General features: G+C 37.0%; 1 protein-coding gene across 2 annotated transcripts; it reads right to left on the reverse strand.

Moving 5' to 3' along the window:
* Positions 1-11,157: 11,157 nt before the first annotated feature.
* On the reverse strand, positions 11,158-17,546 carry LOC105355063. 2 transcript variants are annotated; one of them, XM_011480823.3, is made up of 3 exons: positions 17,211-17,546; positions 16,789-16,918; positions 11,158-13,444 (listed from the first exon to the last, which is right to left on the reverse strand). In XM_011480823.3, exons 1-3 carry the CDS (start codon positions 17,522-17,524, stop codon positions 12,908-12,910), a joined length of 981 nt encoding a protein of 326 aa, XP_011479125.2. In that variant the 5' UTR covers positions 17,525-17,546; the 3' UTR covers positions 11,158-12,907. The 2 variants fall into 2 exon arrangements, with proteins under 2 accessions (XP_011479125.2, XP_011479127.1); XM_011480825.3 differs by having other exon boundaries at positions 11,158-13,419; positions 17,211-17,522.
* Positions 17,547-20,350: the final 2,804 nt, after the last annotated feature.

Raw genomic sequence — 20,350 nt, forward strand, 5'->3', positions numbered from 1 at the left:
CAGGGGACCGGGGTGGGGGGGTTGGACGCACCGGCCACACTATCTATCTGCCCTCAAAGGCTGGAGGAGCTGCCGATGCAACAATGCGCCAGCGGGAATGCGATGTGACAAGCTCGCCCTAGATGCTCCTGGAGGGTCAGGTTCAAGGCCCGGTGGCTTGAACTGTGGCGGGGGTGGTCGCTATGCTTGCTGGGGGTGGTCATGGGGCCGGCTTCAATGCACTGCAACAGGCGTAGCTGGCATTCTCATTGATAAAAAAAAAAATATGGAAAATTATGCAGGCATCACCTTTGTCACCCCTGACATTATTCAAAACAAAAGTCGCTTCAGCGGATGACAAATTCAGTCTGTTTATTCCCAAACTTGATACCATTTTAATGTAGTTAATACACTTTAACAGAGAACTATAAATATGGTTATATAATATTAATTTTAGGTCATGCCCAAGTGGAACATGGTCACAATGAATGTACATATTTTAGACTTTGCACAAAGGAAATCGATTTTTTTTATAAGAAAGGGAAGTTGCATATTATTGAACATTAAATATCAAATGTAAATATCTGCAATTCCCTGCCAGGTTGGTGTTATTGAAGAAATAAAACAGATTTTAAGAAGAAACTACAACCCACTAGCACATAACACAGAGGTGAAAACAACATTCAAAATAAAAATAGAAATATATTACTTAACCAAAGAGGAACTTACATACTTGAAAACAACTATAGTTTATCGATTTGTTCTAAGTGAAAATATACAGTGGTAATAAAAACAAAAAAGATCAATCCAGATGTTTTTGAGATTAGCCCACATAGTATTTCAGAGCACTAAAATATATTCTCAACTATGCTTAAATGTTTAGAATTATTTAGAATAGATACTTTAGCATCATATACAATTAAAAAACATTGTGTTTTTTGATGCAGTCTTAATGAAAAAGGATAGGAATGTATATTTATAACTGACATGATTAAAAAACGTTTGATTTTATTTTTAGTTTCATTTTTCACATAATACTTTTTTAATATTTTTATAAGTAGTGTGAAATATTTGTTATGCTACACATTTTTCCAAATTTGACATTTTATATTAAACATGTATTTTAATTTATTGTCTTGTCTATTCTTTTAACATCTTGACAGCATTATATTTTTGATATGCATATGACAATAAAATGATATAGCTTTTTTTAATTTTAATTCTTGTTTTTTCTAAATCAAGCACATCTAAAAAAGATGGGAAACAAAAATGTTTTAAAAAATGTTTCAAGACTTAAAGACTTAAAAAAGACTTTTTAGAAAGATTAAATTAGTTTGTTTAAGACTTTTTTGTGTCCTCAATCCTGTAATCGTTTTATTTTTAGAACTACTATTTTGCTATCTTTATACTTTTTCTATCCACTAAAATATTCTCTAAACTTGATGTCAGTCTATTTTCCCCTGAGTCTTTCAACAGATGTTTATTCACCCAAGTGCAGAGAATTCCATACAAACCTGCTTTTGGTGTTCTTGGAATTCGCTTGTTTCTATTGTGGAGGTGAAACAAACTGGAATATAGACATGCAAGTATCTATGGCAATCCCATTGCCCAACTTCAGGGGCTACCCCAAATTTAAAAGAATTTACATCACAAAAGGCATCGTGCAGACAATAAATCCCAGACCAATTACTGTAAATGGGGACATTTACATTTTTACATCATCATTGTTCATGTCAAATCAGCTCTGAGAGGCATTACTCAGAATGAATGCATTACAGACTCAACTTTGATGTATCAGAAGAACAATCCAAACAGAGAGAAGTAGCGATGCTCAAAAATAAAAAAAAAACTTCCACACACACATACTGAAAGAGTGACTGTTTTTAAAAGCTTCCTGCCACAGTCATCACTCAAACAGTCACAAATGTGTCTCCCATTCAAAAAGATCCCTTAAGGGGGGTTGTGCAAAAAACAAAACAAAAAAACTACAGGTCAGTCAAAATGTTTTGTTGCAAAAAGTTGAACTGTCTCAGTGGAAATAGCATGTCTTCATTTTGAAGTTGCCCAAGTTTGTTTAAAATTAAAAACATTAAAAAAAAATTCTAAAATACTTTTTTGCTTTGTTTTTATCTACATGGATTTCCACCTCAACTCACCTGAGCATTCTTTAAACATTTCATGACTAATAAGCATTACTAATCCGATCAAAAACACCTGATTTAGTTCCACTTAAATAAGTAATTAGAAACTTAGAAAAACTACAAATCAGTTCATCTAGACTTTTGGTCATGAAGTTCTACTTGAAGTTGACTCATTTATTTATTTTGTGTGCAAAGTATTTCTGCATTGCAAATTCAATAAAATCTCATTTTTTACAGTCATTTATTTATTCATTTATTTATCTATTTGTTTCTCTATTTTTTAAAAACTGCATTACGGATAAAAGATCACAATGTGACAGTTTTAAACTGCCATTTGTTCAAAAGTTAACTGCAAATCTCCTAGCAAAATGTGAGCAGAAATATAAAACCAATTTGAGCAGAAATTAAAAACAAAAACCGTGTAACTGTAAATCTTCTTCCAATTATAATTCATTATCATTAAACTGTTTTTTACAAACAGAACAAAAAAGCGACTAAAGCACACGCTAATATGACTATTCAGTAAATCAGTAAATCATCATGCGTCAGGATGATGGAAGGAACATTTGTTGGCGTTTGTTGCTAAGGTTTAAACATATAAAAGCAATGCATGGCAGGGTGATTAGCTGTTTTTGGGGGGATAAATTGTGTATTTTTTTTATTAATTTGTAAAGATGTACATTCAAATTACTTTTACAAGTTTTGGATGATTTTTATAAATAATATATTGTACATCTTTTGGTCATTGCTACACTTCTGATTCAGAAAATAATGTGGGTAAATTTGTGTGTTTTACTGCCATACATTGGTCTAACGTTGAAGCTATTATGTTTAATTTTGCAGCACGAGTGGAAAGACACCAGAAATGGTACCTAAGGTTTTTAATACTAAAGATAAATATATTTAATACTAATATCAGTCAATTAACTAAAGAATCTCAAACAGTCTCTCTGCTTCAACAACCATGAATGTTACAGACTCAAAGACTCACAATGCATGTTCAAGCAAAGCCACAGGCACCCCAACTGGTGTTTCAAGTGAGTTTCACAGAAAATTTAGCTGGAATGCTGTTTGACAAAGACACTCCTTCAGTCTCATAAAAGTTGTACTGAATTAGCTTTCATTGTCTACTTTTCTTTTCGAAAGACAGATTAATTCGTCAACTGCATGATGACATGGAAATCAAATAGTTTTCAGACAGTTATTCAAGTTCGGACAGGTCAAGTAACGGCTGCCAGCCTCTTTTAGGAATGTGTGGTAGTTGCTGTTATAATAAAGCTGGGGGGTTTGTGGCAGAACTGCTCATTCAAGACACGATGAGATCAGATACGATATCAAAAAGCAAGAACAGTTTTTAAGCAACTTAAGAAAACCCCCCATAAAAGACTACCTTGTGAAAAAAAATTTAAACAGACAAGAGAAAACCAGTTTTTCACAGTGAGAAAAAAAAGTATAAGATAAAATAATGTCTTATTTTCCACCTTTGTCTTTTAATTATCTCTTTTTGGAATATTATGTTTATTTTTTACTATTACTTGTTTTATCACGGACGTTGATAACACAATGAAACATAACAGTTTACATCCACTAACCATCTCTTTGGTCTCCCTCCAGGACTCTTCCCTGTTATATTCAACCTCATCCTTTTACCAACATCATCACTGTTCCTCCTCTCAATGTATCCAAACCATCTCAGTCTGCTTTCCTGCATTTATCTCCAAAACATCTTCCATTATCTGCTCCTCTGGTGGAATCATTCCTGGTCCTTTCCATCCCCTTCCTTCCCAAAAAGAACCCCAACATCTTCATCTCTGCTCCCTCCAGCTCTGCCTCCTGTCTCTGCATCGGTCAACATGGCTGCTTTCACCACAGTCTTCTACACCATTTCTTTAAATCTTCCTGACACTTTAATCATAAATTACAGCTTAAACCTTCCTCCACCCGTTTCAACCTGCTTGTACACATCTCTCCATCTCTTTTCCACACTCTTGTTGCTCTGGACCGTTGACTCTAAACACTTAAAGTCCTCCACCTCTGCTCCCTGTAACCTCACCACTTCCACTTCACTTCCTCTCATTTACAGACACTTGTCTTGTTGTTGCTGACCTTCATTCCTCTCCTTTCCAGAAAAAAACATCCTCCTCATCCACCTGCTCTCTATTCTCACTATCACAATATCATCTGCAAACAAACTGACTTTAATATTATTTCAACATGCAGATACAATAAATATAGAGAACATGTGCAGAAGTGTAGGAAGGTGCTCTTATCTCAGGATGGAAAATTCCTCGGATGTGTTAAAAAAAAGGGAACATACATATTAATAAATATTAAAATTCTGCACCTTCAGTAGATAGAACTGTAAGTAATCGCACAACTTGAAAATTAACTTATTTGTTCATAATCTAAGAGAAAGAGATAAAAATAATAGGTTTTGAGATTTTCAAGCGTAGCGTTTATACTAGTAAAATATATTTTAAACCTGTTTAAAACTCATATCAAAATAATATTTTTGAACATTTTTTATGCTAAGTCATTATTAGAATATTATAAATGTATAATTATTTATAACTGACATGATGAAGACATATTTTATTTGTTTTTGGTTTCCACTTTTTGTTTTACGCTTTATTCATATTTTTATAATCATCATGACATATTTTTTATGCTACACAATCTGTCCACCACTTTTGATTATAGGTTTAAAGGATTGCAAACAGATTTTCCTTGGGAAAAATAATCCTACTTTTGCTACTAAAAGATGATCCAAAAACAAACAGAAAATATATAAAAAAAACTTTAGATGTTAGAGTAGCTGCAGAACAAAAAAAACAAACCTGAAATAATAATAACCACTCTGGCCAATCAGGAGTGAGCTTGTTGGAAGTCCACACCCCTACCACTTGTCAATCTGTCAATCAGAAATGTCAAACATTCAATGTGAGACCGCCTGTTTATATTTAGGCATCTGATTGCTTAGTTTATAACTGGAATAACTTGCAATAAAGAAAAAAATATAATGATAAAAAAATTTGAATTATCAAGAGCATGTTAAAAGAAGGTATCAGAGCAACAATGGTTATTTTGACAAATACAATGATAGAACAGTAATGGCTGGTTCTTTCTCAATAGAAGTCAACAGGATTCTTGAATCCAGTGGGTACTTCCTGTTTGGAGGGGGGAGGAGTCATTCAGTCCAGTTCTCCCGCACAGTCAATGGGAAGAACGTGTTCAAAGTTCTTAGTTGTTGAGAACTATCCAAACATTTGAGAGTACATATTGCTGACATGTACCATTCTTTTGCTTCAGAAAAATTATAAAAGCACATCTATATTTTAATCTCACTGTAAAATGTGTGAAGGACTGTGTATTGTGGACTGTACATGTGTGTGTGTGAGCATATGGCAGCTGCTGACCAGTTCAGCCAAAAAGAGAATTACAGGGACTGAGATGTGCCAACAAGGGACAGGTGACTTCCAGCCTCTTCCAGATCTCCTTACACCCACCACCCACAGTGAATGGGTGTAAGAGGATGGAGGAGAGTCTCAGTGTGGGCCTGTCTGGAGTGGCTCACCTCAATGGAGGGGGATGTCCATGCCACAAGGTGTAGGGTGGAGAGATAAAGCGCAGATGTCATTAGGCAAACAGCTGTCACACCTGCAGAGAAAACTGATAGGATGTGTGATATCGGATGCCTTTTAAAGTCTCCCTCCCCATTGTTCAGATTTGCAAGCATCGTTTAGTCTGCAGTGATTCATGTGAGTTGGATCATGCATCAACATCTCAGTATTTTGTGTGTACAGACAGAAACCAGTGTGATGGCAGAAGACAATCTGACTCTGTTTTGTGTCAATGACTTGATCTTTTTTTTTTCCCTTAAGCTGAAGTCTGGAGTGTTTTGGACAAATACTGTAAAGCCTTTTCTAGCTTTTTCTACCCCTGTCGTCCTTTACTTCCCGCCACCGGCCCCCAAACACAAGCCTCTTTCTGTTGGGGCATCCCCATGGCAACCAAGCCAATAACACGAGAAGGCAACATAAAAACCTGCACTTTCAAGGGACACAGGAACACCTGCCGCCTGGGCTGATGGGGAGGGCTGGGCTTGACGTGCAGCCACGTGCAGACACAGTCACATACAGATTCATGCAGTCACAAAACACACAAAGAGACACATGCACACTTACACAAGTGTAAACAAGAGGGCCAGTGTCACATTTGAATAAATCCTTTGGTTAACATCTGCTCCCCTTTAGAAGTCGGTTTATCGTCCAATCACTTCTAAAGTCTGCAGTGAAAACAGCTTTATAGTTTAAATAAAAATACCTCTAGATACAGAATTGATTTAGGCTCAATTTGGGTCAAAGGCATCCTTTTTTACACTCATGCTGTCGTTGACAAAAAAACGTTATAGACCCACGCCGATCATCTTTTGATTTATTGTAAAAGTTTTTCTAGTGCTATTTTAATTATGATTATTCTGTTCTTTTCTAAAAAAAAAAAAAAACAAAACAAAACAAGTTTCTACAGAGCGGCTGGAGTTCATTAGAATTTCACTTCGGAGTTGTGGGCGGGATCACAGGCGTGGAGAAACTTTACCTCTTTTTCAGTCTCCCCGTTGCTGAGAGCTATCGGTATATTTTCTAAGTCGGATTCTTTCTGATTCACAACGATTTTGATAAACAAATAGTCACAAATGCAATTTTAAGCTACATTTTCTTTATATATATGGCCTCCATCATCAGAAAAATGCCACAAGAACACCAAAATCTCGTTTTCATCAGACTGCACCTTTTTAGGTTAATATAAAGTATGTTTGCATATTCTTCTCATAGCAGAAACGGCATTCGTGAGGCATGAGGCTTGGTCTTTGGTCATATTACTACCTATTCCCTGCTTTGCTTTGAAAGACAGAAGTGGATTTGCCGACATTCTCCAAGAAGTTTTTTAGTGATTCCACGATTCTTGGTTCAAAACTGAACCACATTTTACACCACTGAATGGAATCATGAGTGAATCATTGCATCTCCACTGGATACAAGAATGTTTACATTGAAAGTGTAAAACAATTGGGCTAAATTTAAGAAGAATTGACTAGTTTTTATTTTATTGCATTAAACCAGACATGGTTTAAGTCAACTAAAAGGGTTTTCTTATAATTACTTGCCTATTAGCAAATTTTAAAAAAAGTTCTCATTTTTTTGTTATTGTTTTGTAATAAAGAAATCACATATTGAGCAAAAACCTTCACTCAAAAATCGAGGTTTGAACCAAATCGCTACTCAAAAGGCATTGGTATGGTTTATAAAGTGGGAAGTGATGAGTCAAAATCTGCAAACTGTGAAGAGGCCATAAATCCTCCACTATGTTTGCTTCTTAAAAATTAGTGCAGAGTTGGTGCTTTGGTTTGTGAATTTTTGGCTGTACATTTTATTTATTTGTAAAAAAGAAATCCATTCCTTTTAAGAATTCTTGATTACATCAGCACAATGAAGGTAGTGGTAGACAGTTTCACAAAAAAGTAATTAAGGACCAAACGTTTTGACCTGTATGTCTTGATTGTGTTGCTAAGCTATGAATAAAGAACCACAAAGGCCATGTTAGTGGCAGAGTGCAACATTTGACAAACTCAATAACATTCATTTTTTGCGTCGTGTTGTTGTGACTATGTGTGATTCTTCCACACCTTACTGAGGCTCTTGTGTGTCTAGTCAGTACATCAACAAATGGGTAAAAATGTGTTGCTCATTGGAACTTAAAGGATTTAATCCACCAAAAACCCAAACTCTACAGCCCCAGTATTCCATACAACTGTGGCACACTTGTTTTTTAGACATTCAAGCTATTTTACCAGGTTTGAATTTGTTTTTACTTCTCTTTCCAAACCTTTCCCAAAGTCAGCACAGTTTAAAATTTTTAAGAATGATATTTAAAAGCTCAATAAATGTGAACAAGTTAGACTCACATTCATTGTCATTACTTTGGAAACAAAAATATACATTTACGTTCTAAGAATAAGTGTGTTAGATTTTAGGAGGATTTATGAAGATGAGCCAACTGGGTATAAGATGGTTTTCTTATTTTGTTCTAAAATGAGTCGTTTCGACAAATTACACTAGTTTTTATGTCACTTTAATCAAAATAAACTACAATTAGGTACAAAAAACTCAAAAATTACAAGCCATTTGTCCAGAAATAGCAGGAAAAATACTTATTATTGGGCTGTCTAACATTCATTTAACTTTTGACCTTTTGGCCTTTTTTTCTCTTTTGGAATGCTTGTGTGGAACTCCTCGTTTCTAGACTTTGATATCATGATATAAGATGAATTTTAAATCAGTGACTTGCATGGACAGATCGTTTGACCACTTTCAAGTGATTTTCTTCTTATGATTAGTGTTCTTTTCCTATTGTAGGCTACCTTTTTTAACAGTGTTGGATTCAATGCCAAGACTTAACAATTATCGAGATAATGGACCAAACTCAACTTTTTTTCTCTTTTTGTGCTGGTAGCTCTGAGGCAGTTCTGCTGTGGTGGCTATGGGTGTGTTATGCAAAAAAAAAGCACAAGCAGGAATTTAAAGAATGTGTTTACTTGTCTGCGAGCACGAACAGAAAAAAAAAGGCATTTGAAACAATCAGAAAAACAATTGTTTTCTTAGTAAAAATTGGATGCCACCTTCAGTATGTCCAAAGACAGGGTGCAAAAAAGAAAAAACAAAGCAAAACAGCCCATTGACCAGCACTCCCACTGCATGCACATGAAGTATATCTGAGACCATTCCACTGATTACAGACAAGACAGGAGGGATAATTGTTCCCAGGTGAAAGAGCAACAGTTCACAGCAATATAAGAGCTGCAGATGCACATGAAACACCAGCGGAGGCCTTTCAAGGCTCAATTAAAGTTCCTTCCGCCGGTAGATAAAATGACTTTGATTTCTTAACAGCAGATGTTGTAAAACAATAGAGGATAAAACTGGTTTCATCATTGATATTGTTTGCTGTATTCTCACTTTTTCAGTACGCTCTTGAACAGGAAATGCATAGTTTTGCTTCTCTTAATTTCACTAAAAGATTATAATGATGTCCACTATCATTCACAAGCTTTGAATTCACCTCAACTTACTCTGAGAAATGACTCTTGGCGTAAGTTCAGTAGGATTTTAGCCCATCAAGGGCCAGTCAAAGTCCTTTTCATGTAAAAGCACCGCCCCTTATTTTGGTTAGAGACAATAAAAATATATTGTTAAAATGGTTTAATGGATGACAAACGGACACACAATGCCTTTTTCTGTTATCCTCTCTTCCTTTATTTAGTTTGATCAAAGGAATCTGCATCAGAACACATAAAGATATAAAAAACATTAATTTACACCACAGCCTTCACCACATTGGTAAAGTTGCCAAGATTACCACTTTGGATGATCAAGCAGCAAGACCTCTTTGAATATTTTCAAGCAAAATTAAAATAATCTTTCCGATCCACTCTTTCATCACTGATCCATCCATTGAGAAGCAGACGTGACAAATCTGTCATGTGTTATTTATGTCTCTCCAGCTTGTTTTCCGGTGCCTGCAGTTAATTTTCTGTGGAATGTGAGGAGCAGCTGTCACTTTAGCACATGAATGGAGCTGGTTCAGAGTCCCAGAGGCACCAGAGTCGATCAACGGCAGAAGGACAGCTGGCCCTATGGGGACAATAGCATTCTCAGTTAATCATTAATACTCTTAATGACCAGCAGCCAGGCACCAGAGGTTCACTGGCCAGAATATTCTGCATGCAACAAGAAGACGCAGGAAGCCTCAGCTTGCCACCTGACCTCAACTGACACTTGCTGATTAGGGTCTTTGATGAGTCGGCTGGACTTTTAAATTGCTGTCTATTTGATAAAGTTTCACCCATCAGGCTTAAGAAAAATGACAGTGTGGTTTATTTTATTGTTGAAATAATTACTCTTGTGTCAGGCAGTGTCAAATGCTTTGCTTTTGGCCTGAAAGGTCACTGATGGGGTCACAGTTTAACTAAGCTTTATCTAATGCAAAACAAGTTTGTGGGGGTAGATAATAGAACAGAACAAAATTGAACCAAATAAAGTGTTCTGTGTTTATCTTCATTGAACGGAAGGACAGCTTGACATCTATGGGTTGTGTCCACGATGCTTCAAAAAGTCACAAATTGATTGAACAACAAAAAAACAAAGAAGTGGAAGGAAATCCACTCTACAAATACATTTGGCAAGATTTTGAGCTGCCTTTTCCGAACATCAACTATATCCAAAAAGACCATTGGAATCCAAATGGGAAAAATTCCAATATATGAGAGCTTTTACTATTACTCAGTCAATATATTTGTCAGAATAACCGTTCTCAATCTGATACATGTTCTTGTTACTCCTAATTTTTTTACATGATGTTTTTTATTGCAAGTTATTCAAATTGTAAACTGATCAATCAGAAGCCTCACTAAAAGTAGGTGGTCTCATGTTCAAAGTTCAAAATGTTTGATTGACAGATTCTCCTGGGCCAGCTTTCAAGTGGTACGGGTGTGGACTTCCAACAAACTCCCTCCTGATTGGTGAGAGTGGTGGCCATAGAAACGCTAATCGACTTGGACCAATCACTGCTTACTGAGGACAAAATGGTGGCGTTTCTATCACGTAGAAATAGCAACTGTCTTGACTTAATTTCGTTAGAGGAAGTGGGTCCTTTTTTATGGGGGATGCCACACTCAGTCCAGTTCTCATCTACAGTCAATGATTGTTCATCACCTGGTGAAATCTGAAACAGATAAAGTGCTTCTTGAATGCTCCTTGACAGTAATGGATGCTGTTGGACAGGTCAGCTTTGATTTTTCTGCTTCAAAAAGGACTGGATGCTGACCACCAAAGCCAGAAAATCTTTTGGTTCTGATGTTGTAACACCGTGGTTTCTGGTATTTAACTGGATGCACTCATATTTTGTCTATAAAAATGGTGTTAACATGGCAAATATTACGCCACTCTTATCAAATTATTTATCAAAACATGCTATAAAGTTAATTTTTAAACATTTTTATTTCTTTGAATTTTGCATTTCTTAAAACATAGTAACTCATTTGTCCCTTTTGTTCCACATACTGCCAACACTTTTCCACAGTATTAAAGGCAGGTATTCATGCAATGAATCCAGTCAACATTTATTTTGGATAAATGTATTTGAGTTATTTTCTTGACCACATGAAGCAAATAGAAAGAGCCCAGACCTGAGTCAATCGGAACGCAACATTTCAGCCTGGAACCTCAGTCTGTCTTGACAGCCAGCAGTTTACGACTCTAGAGAACATAGAAGCGCTTGTGTCTGTTTTCCTCTGTATGCATGCACATGTAGCGACCCTCTCACATGAACGCACAGTCATCTGGCTTGCTTCATGTGCAGCATAAACACCTATTTTGAAAAGACGTGTGGGTGAAACTAAACACTGAAGTATTAATCAAAGAGTTGTGGCTGCAGTGGAATATTTGTCTGCAGTGTCTGCTCTGCTTTTGTAAACTTTGAGCTTCTTTTTACTTCAGTGTGAGCACTCCCTCCCCCCCATTCAACCATGCATTCAACCCACTCCACCCCTGTTGGAAGTTTTTTTTTAAACCATATGCTTTGTATATTCAGTTAAGACCTAAAAGACATTTCGCTGAGATATGTGCATTCTAATTGTCCTAGATAACAAACAACCTAAGGTCTCCTAAAGAACCACGTTTAGGTATAAGGAAATTTTGGATTGTAACAATTATCTAACAGTGAGAGAGCAGGTTAAACCATTTCTTTCTTGCTTATTGCCTTCCTATTGTCAAAGTTTCTAGTTTTTTCCTACACGAAACATAAAATCAAGTTTTATGTTAAATGCTATTATTTCACTATTTTTATGTTTTTATTAATATAAAAATAATTTATATATATTTTTTTCTGATATAATGTTGTAAATCATCTAAATTGGAAACCATATTTCCCATAAAAATGAGTTAAAGATGAAGAGAATAAAATATGAGAAATAATCAATTTCACCAATAAATTGCAGAAATGATCATGTGGTCAAAATTAAAAAATAGTAAAAAAAAATTTTAATGGATCAAGGAAAACCAAATTGGTGTGATTTTGATTTAAATCAATAAACATATTCTACTATGAAGACTGTAACAGTTGTAAATTCAAACAATATCATTAAAGGGCCTAAATCTTTGTGAATCCATTCAACTCCATGTTTTAGCTATTCAAACACTCGCCATGTCAGAATTCCCTCACTTGCTATCCCCCACTGACTTTAGACTGCAGGACTATCTAGTGCCCTGGATTTTTAACTCCCAGTCTGATCAGTTTTTGAACTGGTATTCCCAGTGGTATTTTATAATTGTATGCCATTGTAGCTAAACTAAAAATAAAACAAAAAAACTATCGTTTTTAAGACATAGTTTTCGCAGAGCGGCAGAAGTTCATTAGGAACTGTTGGAGTAAGCTTGCCCCCTTCCCATTGTAGCCTTTATGTCACACTAAAAAACTATTTTTCCAATGGCATTTTGTCGTCTGCTCCTGACACAACAATTTGAATAAAGAAATACTCAGAAATGCCATTTTGAAGTGCCACAAGAACGATTTACGAAAATTAAGAAAACAATTTTCATCACAGTGGGTCTTTAGTGCAACCTGGACATATGCTTACATTTGATTTTTTAAATGCCTTGCCAGACTTGTTTCCGAGATTTTTAAATGACAAATTGTATACACACAAACATAAACACACTGTGAGAGAGTGACAGTTACATTGTTCCATGTGTCCCACCCCCCAGACTGGGTGGGGCAGGCCGGTGGCTGCTGCCAGGGCATGGGTGGTGTCCTGGGGGTTCCTGCGCCCCTGACCTTGCAGCTCCACAAGGCCAGGGGCGATGTTGGTTCCACAACATCACAACAACTAGAGCCTGGTCTTCAGGCTCAACGTCCCCTGGCCCTGTCTGGGGCCTCTGCTTGTCGCCTGTGTCCCAGTCGGGTGGTCGGTTTTGCAGCTTCTCCCGGTTCGTCCTCGGCAAGGAGCACCTTTGGGTGGTAGATGCCCCTGCCCTGGCTTCTGCTCTGCACGCTCCTACTTGTCGGGCGGGGGGCCGCCGGGTCTTGGCCTTCGGCTCCGCCTCCGTGGTGGGGGTCCAGTGCGCGTGAGGGTGGTTGTTGCCGGGTCTGTGTCTGACGGTGGGGCTCTTGGGTCCCTGGATTGGCTGGGCTGCTGTGCTGTCTTCCCCTGGCTCTGGGGAGTAGGGTGCTGGGCCTCCTGCCTTTACTGGAGCATTCAATGTGAAGGTACACTATAAGAAGCACACATTCCTTCAACTCACCTGCTTATTTACTTTTGCTCGAATATGGGTATGGGTAATGATTTTACACCCCTCTCCAAGAATATTGGTTATGGAAATCTCGTGTGTACCTTTTTGTGTGCATAAATTAATTTCAGTCTGTGCGCACTGTGTAAGTCTTGTGAGATAAATCTGCCTTCATGAATGTATGAATATACTTCCAATCTGTGAACAGTTGTGTGCAGACTATTTGTTGGTGTGTTGGCGTGTGTATATGTGTGAAGTAATTCATGCAATTTACTTATGACAATCTTATGTTATGACTCTGTATTATTGACAACCCCCCCCAACCTAAATTTTTCTCCTTTTTAACCCCTTACCCCCATCTGTAACATCCCACTGTCTCCCTCTCCTTTCCTTTTCCATCCGGTCCAACAAAAAAATGCATATAAATATAATTATTATAAATAAAGCTTGGCCTGAAATACAAAAGGGGTTTATGCAAATATACACCTGGTTTGTAAAGATCCATAAACCCCTATTGTAAAAGTAAAATCTGTCCAACACAAGAGGTCTTCAGCTCTGATGTGATTGCTGTTCAGCTGTTGGACAGGACAAGTTAGAGAGAGAAAAAAAGACAATGCACACTGGTTTTTGGCAGAGAATGCTAACCTAAAATTTCTCATTCATACATCTTAATCTGCTGTATCCCTTTCAGGGTCATGGGGTTGCTGGAACCTGTCCCAGCTACTGTTGGGCAAAGAGAGGGTACAACCTGAATAGGTGGACAGTCTGCCACAGGGCACACTATCAAGAGCAACCAATTAACTTATGAAGCCTAATTTTGGACTGAGGGAGAAAGCTGGAGTGCCCAGAGAAACCCCACAAATGCACAAGGGAATTCAAACCAGGGCCTTCTCTGTGTGAGGCGAGAGCGCTGAACACTATGCCACCGTGCAGCCATTTCAATGTACGTAAGAAATAAATATGTGGTTATAAAAAAAAAAAAAAAACATCAGGACTCTAATGGCACACTTGTTCCTTTTATACTTTGAAAATAGTTGTCCATTTAAAATTTAATGAACTAAGGGCTTCACTGGAAAGGAGAGGAAAGGGGGCAATACAAACAGTTACCACCAAATTAAAAAAAACACCTATTTAAAAAGCCCTTGAGATACCCAGCAAAAAGCTTATTCAGTTAAATTTAAATCTTGAATATAATACTTTCACTGTTTGGTCTGTTATGGGACACCCTCTAATAACTATCAACTGATTTCAAATAAGACACACAAAAGGTTATTAGGGTTCAGTTATTTATACCCACAATTTTCAACCTTATACTACAAGGGATTCTTTCTGCTTTTTAAGAAGTTCATGTCTCTTTTTACACGTCATTAGCATTAGCCTAACATTAGCAGTGAAAAAAATATGGAGAGCAATATCAAAGCTATCCAACCACGCAGTTTTGAGGCAGATACCTTCTCAGACGAGGAAAACAAAGACGTACATGGATCTAGTGACCTACAATCAGAATGGAGCACAGCAGGGAGATTTGGGCCTGCCCATAGTGTTCTGTACCTCACAAATACGCTCTTTTTCAGACAGCATTTTTTTTGTCTGCTCCTGATTTACAACAATTTAAATTAATTAAAAGTCAGAAAGGGAATTTTAAGCTCAATTTTCTTTATACATGTCTTTTTGTCAAGAAATCTAAACTAGAAAATGGAATTAAATTTATTTAAACTAAAAAAAAATGACAACATGATGATAGGAGTAGTGACCTTGAAGACAGAATACTTTTTTTTGCATAAAGGAATATGGATCTCAATGAAATTTCCTTATGCTTTACTTTAGTCAGCCAGCTGCCCGAATGCCGGCATGACAAGCAAAAGAGCTCCGTGGCGGAACTGTCTGGTGAATCGTAAGGCAAAGCAGCATAAATCTTATGATATTTTTCTTATATTCATTGAGACAATAATAAATTGATCATTCTTGTTCTTCTCTTTCCTTTCTTGAATGAATGTGGGCCAGAGACACAATTTGAGGGATCGAAATAATATTTTGTGGGAACGGAATATTAACTCGTGGGAACAAGAAATTATTTTGTGGGAACGAGATATATTTTATTTTTTCTATGTCAGGACATGGGCTCCGTAGATTAAGGGGACTGTGCATGTTTTATGAGTTCTTTTTTCCTTTTTTAATGCAATAGTTTTGGTTTTAAAGTTTAAAGATGCTTTTGTTGTTTATTCACTTTGTGTTGCTCGGGTGTGAAGTGCCTTATAAAGAAAGTTTGATTTCTGATTAAAACGTCTAAGAAATAAGACCCCAAAAATCAATGACTTTTAGTGCAAACTTATCATTCCATTTGTTCATTATAAAGGTTTAAGAAAAACCTTGGTGAAATCCCATTGGAATTTAGTCTTTCACTGCAAAAACTGAACATTAAGAAAGTAAAAAGATCCTTGTTTCATGAAAAAAGGCCTTATTTTCTGTCTTGCAAGAAAAATAATCAAATCCAGAAAGTTTTTCAACAGGAAAATAATCTTAGATAGAGGAAACATGCATTTTTCTAAAAATAAGAATTTGAGGTAAGACCTTTTTTTACACAACTGGCAGATTTCTTTGGTTATTTAAAGAAAATATGAGGTAAGAATTTTGTACTTATTTCTTAATGGCCTGTTTTTGTAGTATGTTGACAAACAAAACTATCAAATTTTTCAGAAAAGGGATTAAAAAAAACACAAATGTGTTGCAATGCAAGGTCTTAGGATCTTGTGAAATCTGAATGTCTGCAAACATTGCACAAAAAAGGACCAAAACTCTGACTGATACTGTCATTTGGAAACATTCCCCTTTAATTTATTCCAGCTATAGGTGCCAATTTTGATTCTCTTGATTCTGGAAGTAAAACTTAGAACTGAAAAGGGCGTGCTTCTCTTTTTTTCTCATGGCTTTAAATGATTGACAATTATGTAATCATAACTGTCATCAGGATCTTATCTGTACTGCACTGCCATTGACAGATATCACGGTGAAGGAGTTCGCTGCCCTTTGAGACAAATTTTATGTCCTTAATGTAGAAATTCAGAATGAAATAAACCCAAACTGAACGGAGCTCTAGTGTGTTGCAGCTGCTTTCCCCTGAAATCGGTTTTGTCTTGTGAGCACACAGAGCAGAGAGTCTTTGGAAGCAGAAGAGGATCTGGGTTGCAAGAAGCAGGATTTGACATTAGCTTGTTTCCTGTCATTGACTGGAGGTCACATGGTGAGCGTGTGGGCGTTAAGATAGTGTAATGCGTTAAAGGGGTGAGGCTCTTGTCACCAGATGGTGACAGACACAAATGCACGCTCACTTTCAGGATTTCCTTCAGTCCCAGCATGGAGATGTTTGTGTGAACGGCGAACACCATTTTGACTGACTGAGTGCAGGTGAAGCATTCTTCAAGATTCACGCGGTCTCGGTCCACACCTCTGGAGCAGTTGCTTTGTGAAGACAAAAAGTGCCACACAGGCAACAAAAAGTCTGATCCCCAACGATAACAGAGTTGAACAGCACAGCAGTAAAAACCAAAAAGGTGTTCTCACCCAGAGGGAAACATACTGTTAAACACATGCACACGCATGCTTGCACACCCACACACACAATGTGCATGCCAAATATTCCATTTTCCCCCTCAAACCTTTAACTGACTTGTGTGATGCACTTCCTCAGCTTTTTTTGACATCCTCCTGTCATCAATCTTAAAGCATTTCACATTAGCTACAGTATATTTACCTTTTTCTACTCCTGCAAAGGGGCAAAAATAACACCCTTTGGAATGGGCAGTGTATCTCAGGCCCCGCTGTAGTGCCTACTCCAGTCAAAAAAACATGCCAACACATGCACACAAACACGTGCCAGTAGTTTGGCCTTGATGTGGTGCTGTGTCTGTTTCGGTTGTCCACAGCTGGAGCCCAAGGCTGATGGAAAAGAGGAGGAATGTCGGAAGAAAACGCAGGAAAAAAAATCAAGGGGACGCATGCTGAACAGGAGAGATGAAGTTCAACTGTAGGATTTTTACTCCAAAACTCAAGGAACAGCTCCCCCATGAGGCCAGGATGTCAGATGTGTAACACTAGCAAGCAAAGGGAGTGAAAATGGGACATGACATTTGCCACTCAGCTGGGTTTGTCGGCTTTTTGCTGTTTTAGGCTCTGTTGGATCAAATCAGGAAAGCTAATTAAAGCTATTAATGCAACTTTACCTTTGTAACCGGAGTGTAACAATTAATCAACATAATTGATGAATCCATTTACTGTATTTTTCAACAATCCAACCTGATCAATCTGGTTTTTAAAATGAAATAATTGAAAAATTCAAAATGAAACAATTCAATTATATTGATATGGGAAAATGCCGTTTGGATGGAGACATGGTTGGTTTATTTTACTATAACATAAAAGACCAAATGCATCACAGCAAACAACACACATGTGATGCAGCACACACTGATCAGTCCTTTATTACCCTCCAATGTGTGGAAACACTGCAGAACTGCACGTGATGTCAGACCTTAACCGTTTTCAACATCAACTTAAAAACATATCTTTTTTAGAATGCCTTCTACTCTTACTCATTTTATTGTATTCCAATATGTCTTTTATGTATTTTATTGTTTTTGTAAGTTTATGCTGTTGTTTTCTAAATTTTATTTCTTAATCTTTTCAATTTAAAAATTTCTTTTTATCTATCTTTTTATTGTAAAGCACTTTGGTACCCTGATGGCATCGCAAAGTGCTATAAATGTATTCTATATACATAAAGTTTCATTCATTTGAAGTTTCAAAAACCAATTACCAGTAACAGAGCAAAAATATTAATTCCACCTCACTGATTTGTTTTTCAGGTCCGGGGTCTTATTTCTTTGATCTACTTTGGTGGGCTGTCATCCTTTTCCCAACTACTTCTGCTGGTAACCTGAACGTGACTTCACTGGTTTATGATTCAATTGAAGAAGTATAGAAAATATACCAATGGATTTCTGAGCAACGTCCTTCTCTTCAGCTAAAAACAAAGTTGTGCTGCATAAAGCAGTGTGTGCGTTAGGGAGGATTGTGAACTTGGGTTTGGTTTTCGACAGTTCTTTCATGGTTTTTGGTCGTGTTCTGTTTTGAATGGTCTCTCTATCAGTCACACCAGTTTCAGGTTTATCATGAATCACAGTTGTCCTCATTTCAGTCAATTACCCTCAGTGTATTAAGAGTCTGGTTTTCAGTTTGTCATCGTCAGGTCATCTGCTCTGGTTTGTCACCCTCTTTTGTTGCTCCGATGGTTTTTTGTCATGTCCTGATCTAACTATTAGACTTTACTTTCTGCCACCAAGTCCAGTTTCCTGCATTTTGAGCCGTGCACCACTTTCTGACAACATAACATAAATAGAGCAATCAAAGATAAAAATGTTAATTAACATTTTGATAGTATTTGAAATGTGTGCATTTTGGATGAATGGAACAGCATATCATAGATTTAGGGTAATGTCAGCTGGGGTGTAAAACTGGGGTGTAAAACAATGTTCTTGGAGCACCTGAGCCTGCATAAACCTAACTAATCTAAATTAAACCAATGCTAACTAAGTCTTTAAAAAAGTTAGGGCTACTATTATTTTATTTTTCTTCAGCCAGAAAGCCACTATGGGGGTAAAAGAGTCTGGTTGGAGACCCCCGGACTGGTCTCCTCTGTTAAAAACTAAGGCACTGACCCCACCTACAGGCTTAGAAAACATTTGCAAGGAAAATTATTTTACAAAACAGGAAATAGAATTTTTATATTTATTATTTCTTTAAAGCAAAAGTAGCTTCCTTTGGTTGATCTCAACTCATTTGACTAATCTTGTCCTAAAAATATTCCATTAAAACAGAACTTATTTGTTTTTAAGGCTTTTTGAAGACAACGCCCTTACAGCTCTACTTTTCTTCTTTTTGGCTCAGTAAAGCAACTAAGTTCATATTGTTTCTGTACTTCTGTGCTTTTCAGTGCTCTTTCTTTCGTTTTATTACATTACATTTCAATTAAAATGGTTGCAATCTGAACAAGAAATATATTAGTAATCTGTTTGAAAGGGAAGGATTTTCAATCCTGTTACTGTCCTCATGGTCCTGCAGAAGCACCAATGATAACATGTTTGCAGAAAAAAAGGACTTGCAATGGTGCCATCACGAGTCTAGGCACCTATTAATGCAGCTACAATGGAGTTATTCTTTTTCTGCACAGTTCTGTCCCAAACTAACTACACTCAGATGACAAGTGCAAAAAAAACTTTTTTGATATGTCACTGTGGGATGCATTTGATTATTTTTTACGTTTATCTTGAGTTTTTATAAATAGCAGCCAATATGTCATTTATTAAGGAAGCTATTTCACTAAATACAATGTCAATCATCTCATTTTTCTTAGGTTTAACCCTCAAATTAAGTCATAAAGTAAGAATTAGCCACAATTTTCAACTTTTCCAAACATTTGTGTCACTTTGTCGGTGAATATATTAGAAAAAAAATCCCTAAAGTGTGTAGATACCCTGCGACAGACTGGCAACCTGTCCAGGGTATCCACTGCCTTGGTCCACAAGTGGCCGGGATAGGCTCCGGCAGCCCCGTGACCCCGAAAGGGAATAAACGGAAGAAGATGAAAAAAACAAAAGAAAACTTTAAGTATATGTACAGTTCACGTGTTTATAGCTTTTTCCCCTCCTTTATCTTATATGCCTTCGTTCTCATATTGCGAAATCCTTTGCCATGGAAAGCCTTTGTTTCGCAGTCTGATTTAGACCCTTGTCCTGAGGTCATCTCTGTGCTCTCCCTCTGCCAGGTGGACCTCTTCTTGCTCTCAGAAACATGTGGGCGGGGCCAAAAGCTGCATGCAGGAAGGCTTCTGTAGCT

The sequence above is a fragment of the Oryzias latipes genome, chromosome 11 (genome assembly GCF_002234675.1).
Source record: "Oryzias latipes chromosome 11, ASM223467v1".
NCBI lineage: Eukaryota > Metazoa > Chordata > Actinopteri > Beloniformes > Adrianichthyidae > Oryzias > Oryzias latipes.

Excerpts from the sequence above, each read along its gene's own strand:
- LOC105355063 (XM_011480823.3), bottom strand. The coding sequence starts at position 17,524 with ATGGGGGAGCTGTTCCTTGAGTTTTGGAGTAAAAATCCTACAGTTGAA. Across the intron at positions 16,919-17,210 it reads CTTTGCAGGAGTAGAAAAAG|CAACTGCTCCAGAGGTGTGG; the intron begins GTAAATATACTG and ends GTCTTCACAAAG. Across the intron at positions 13,445-16,788 it reads GACTGAAGGAAATCCTGAAA|TGTACCTTCACATTGAATGC; the intron begins GTGAGCGTGCAT and ends TGCTTCTTATAG.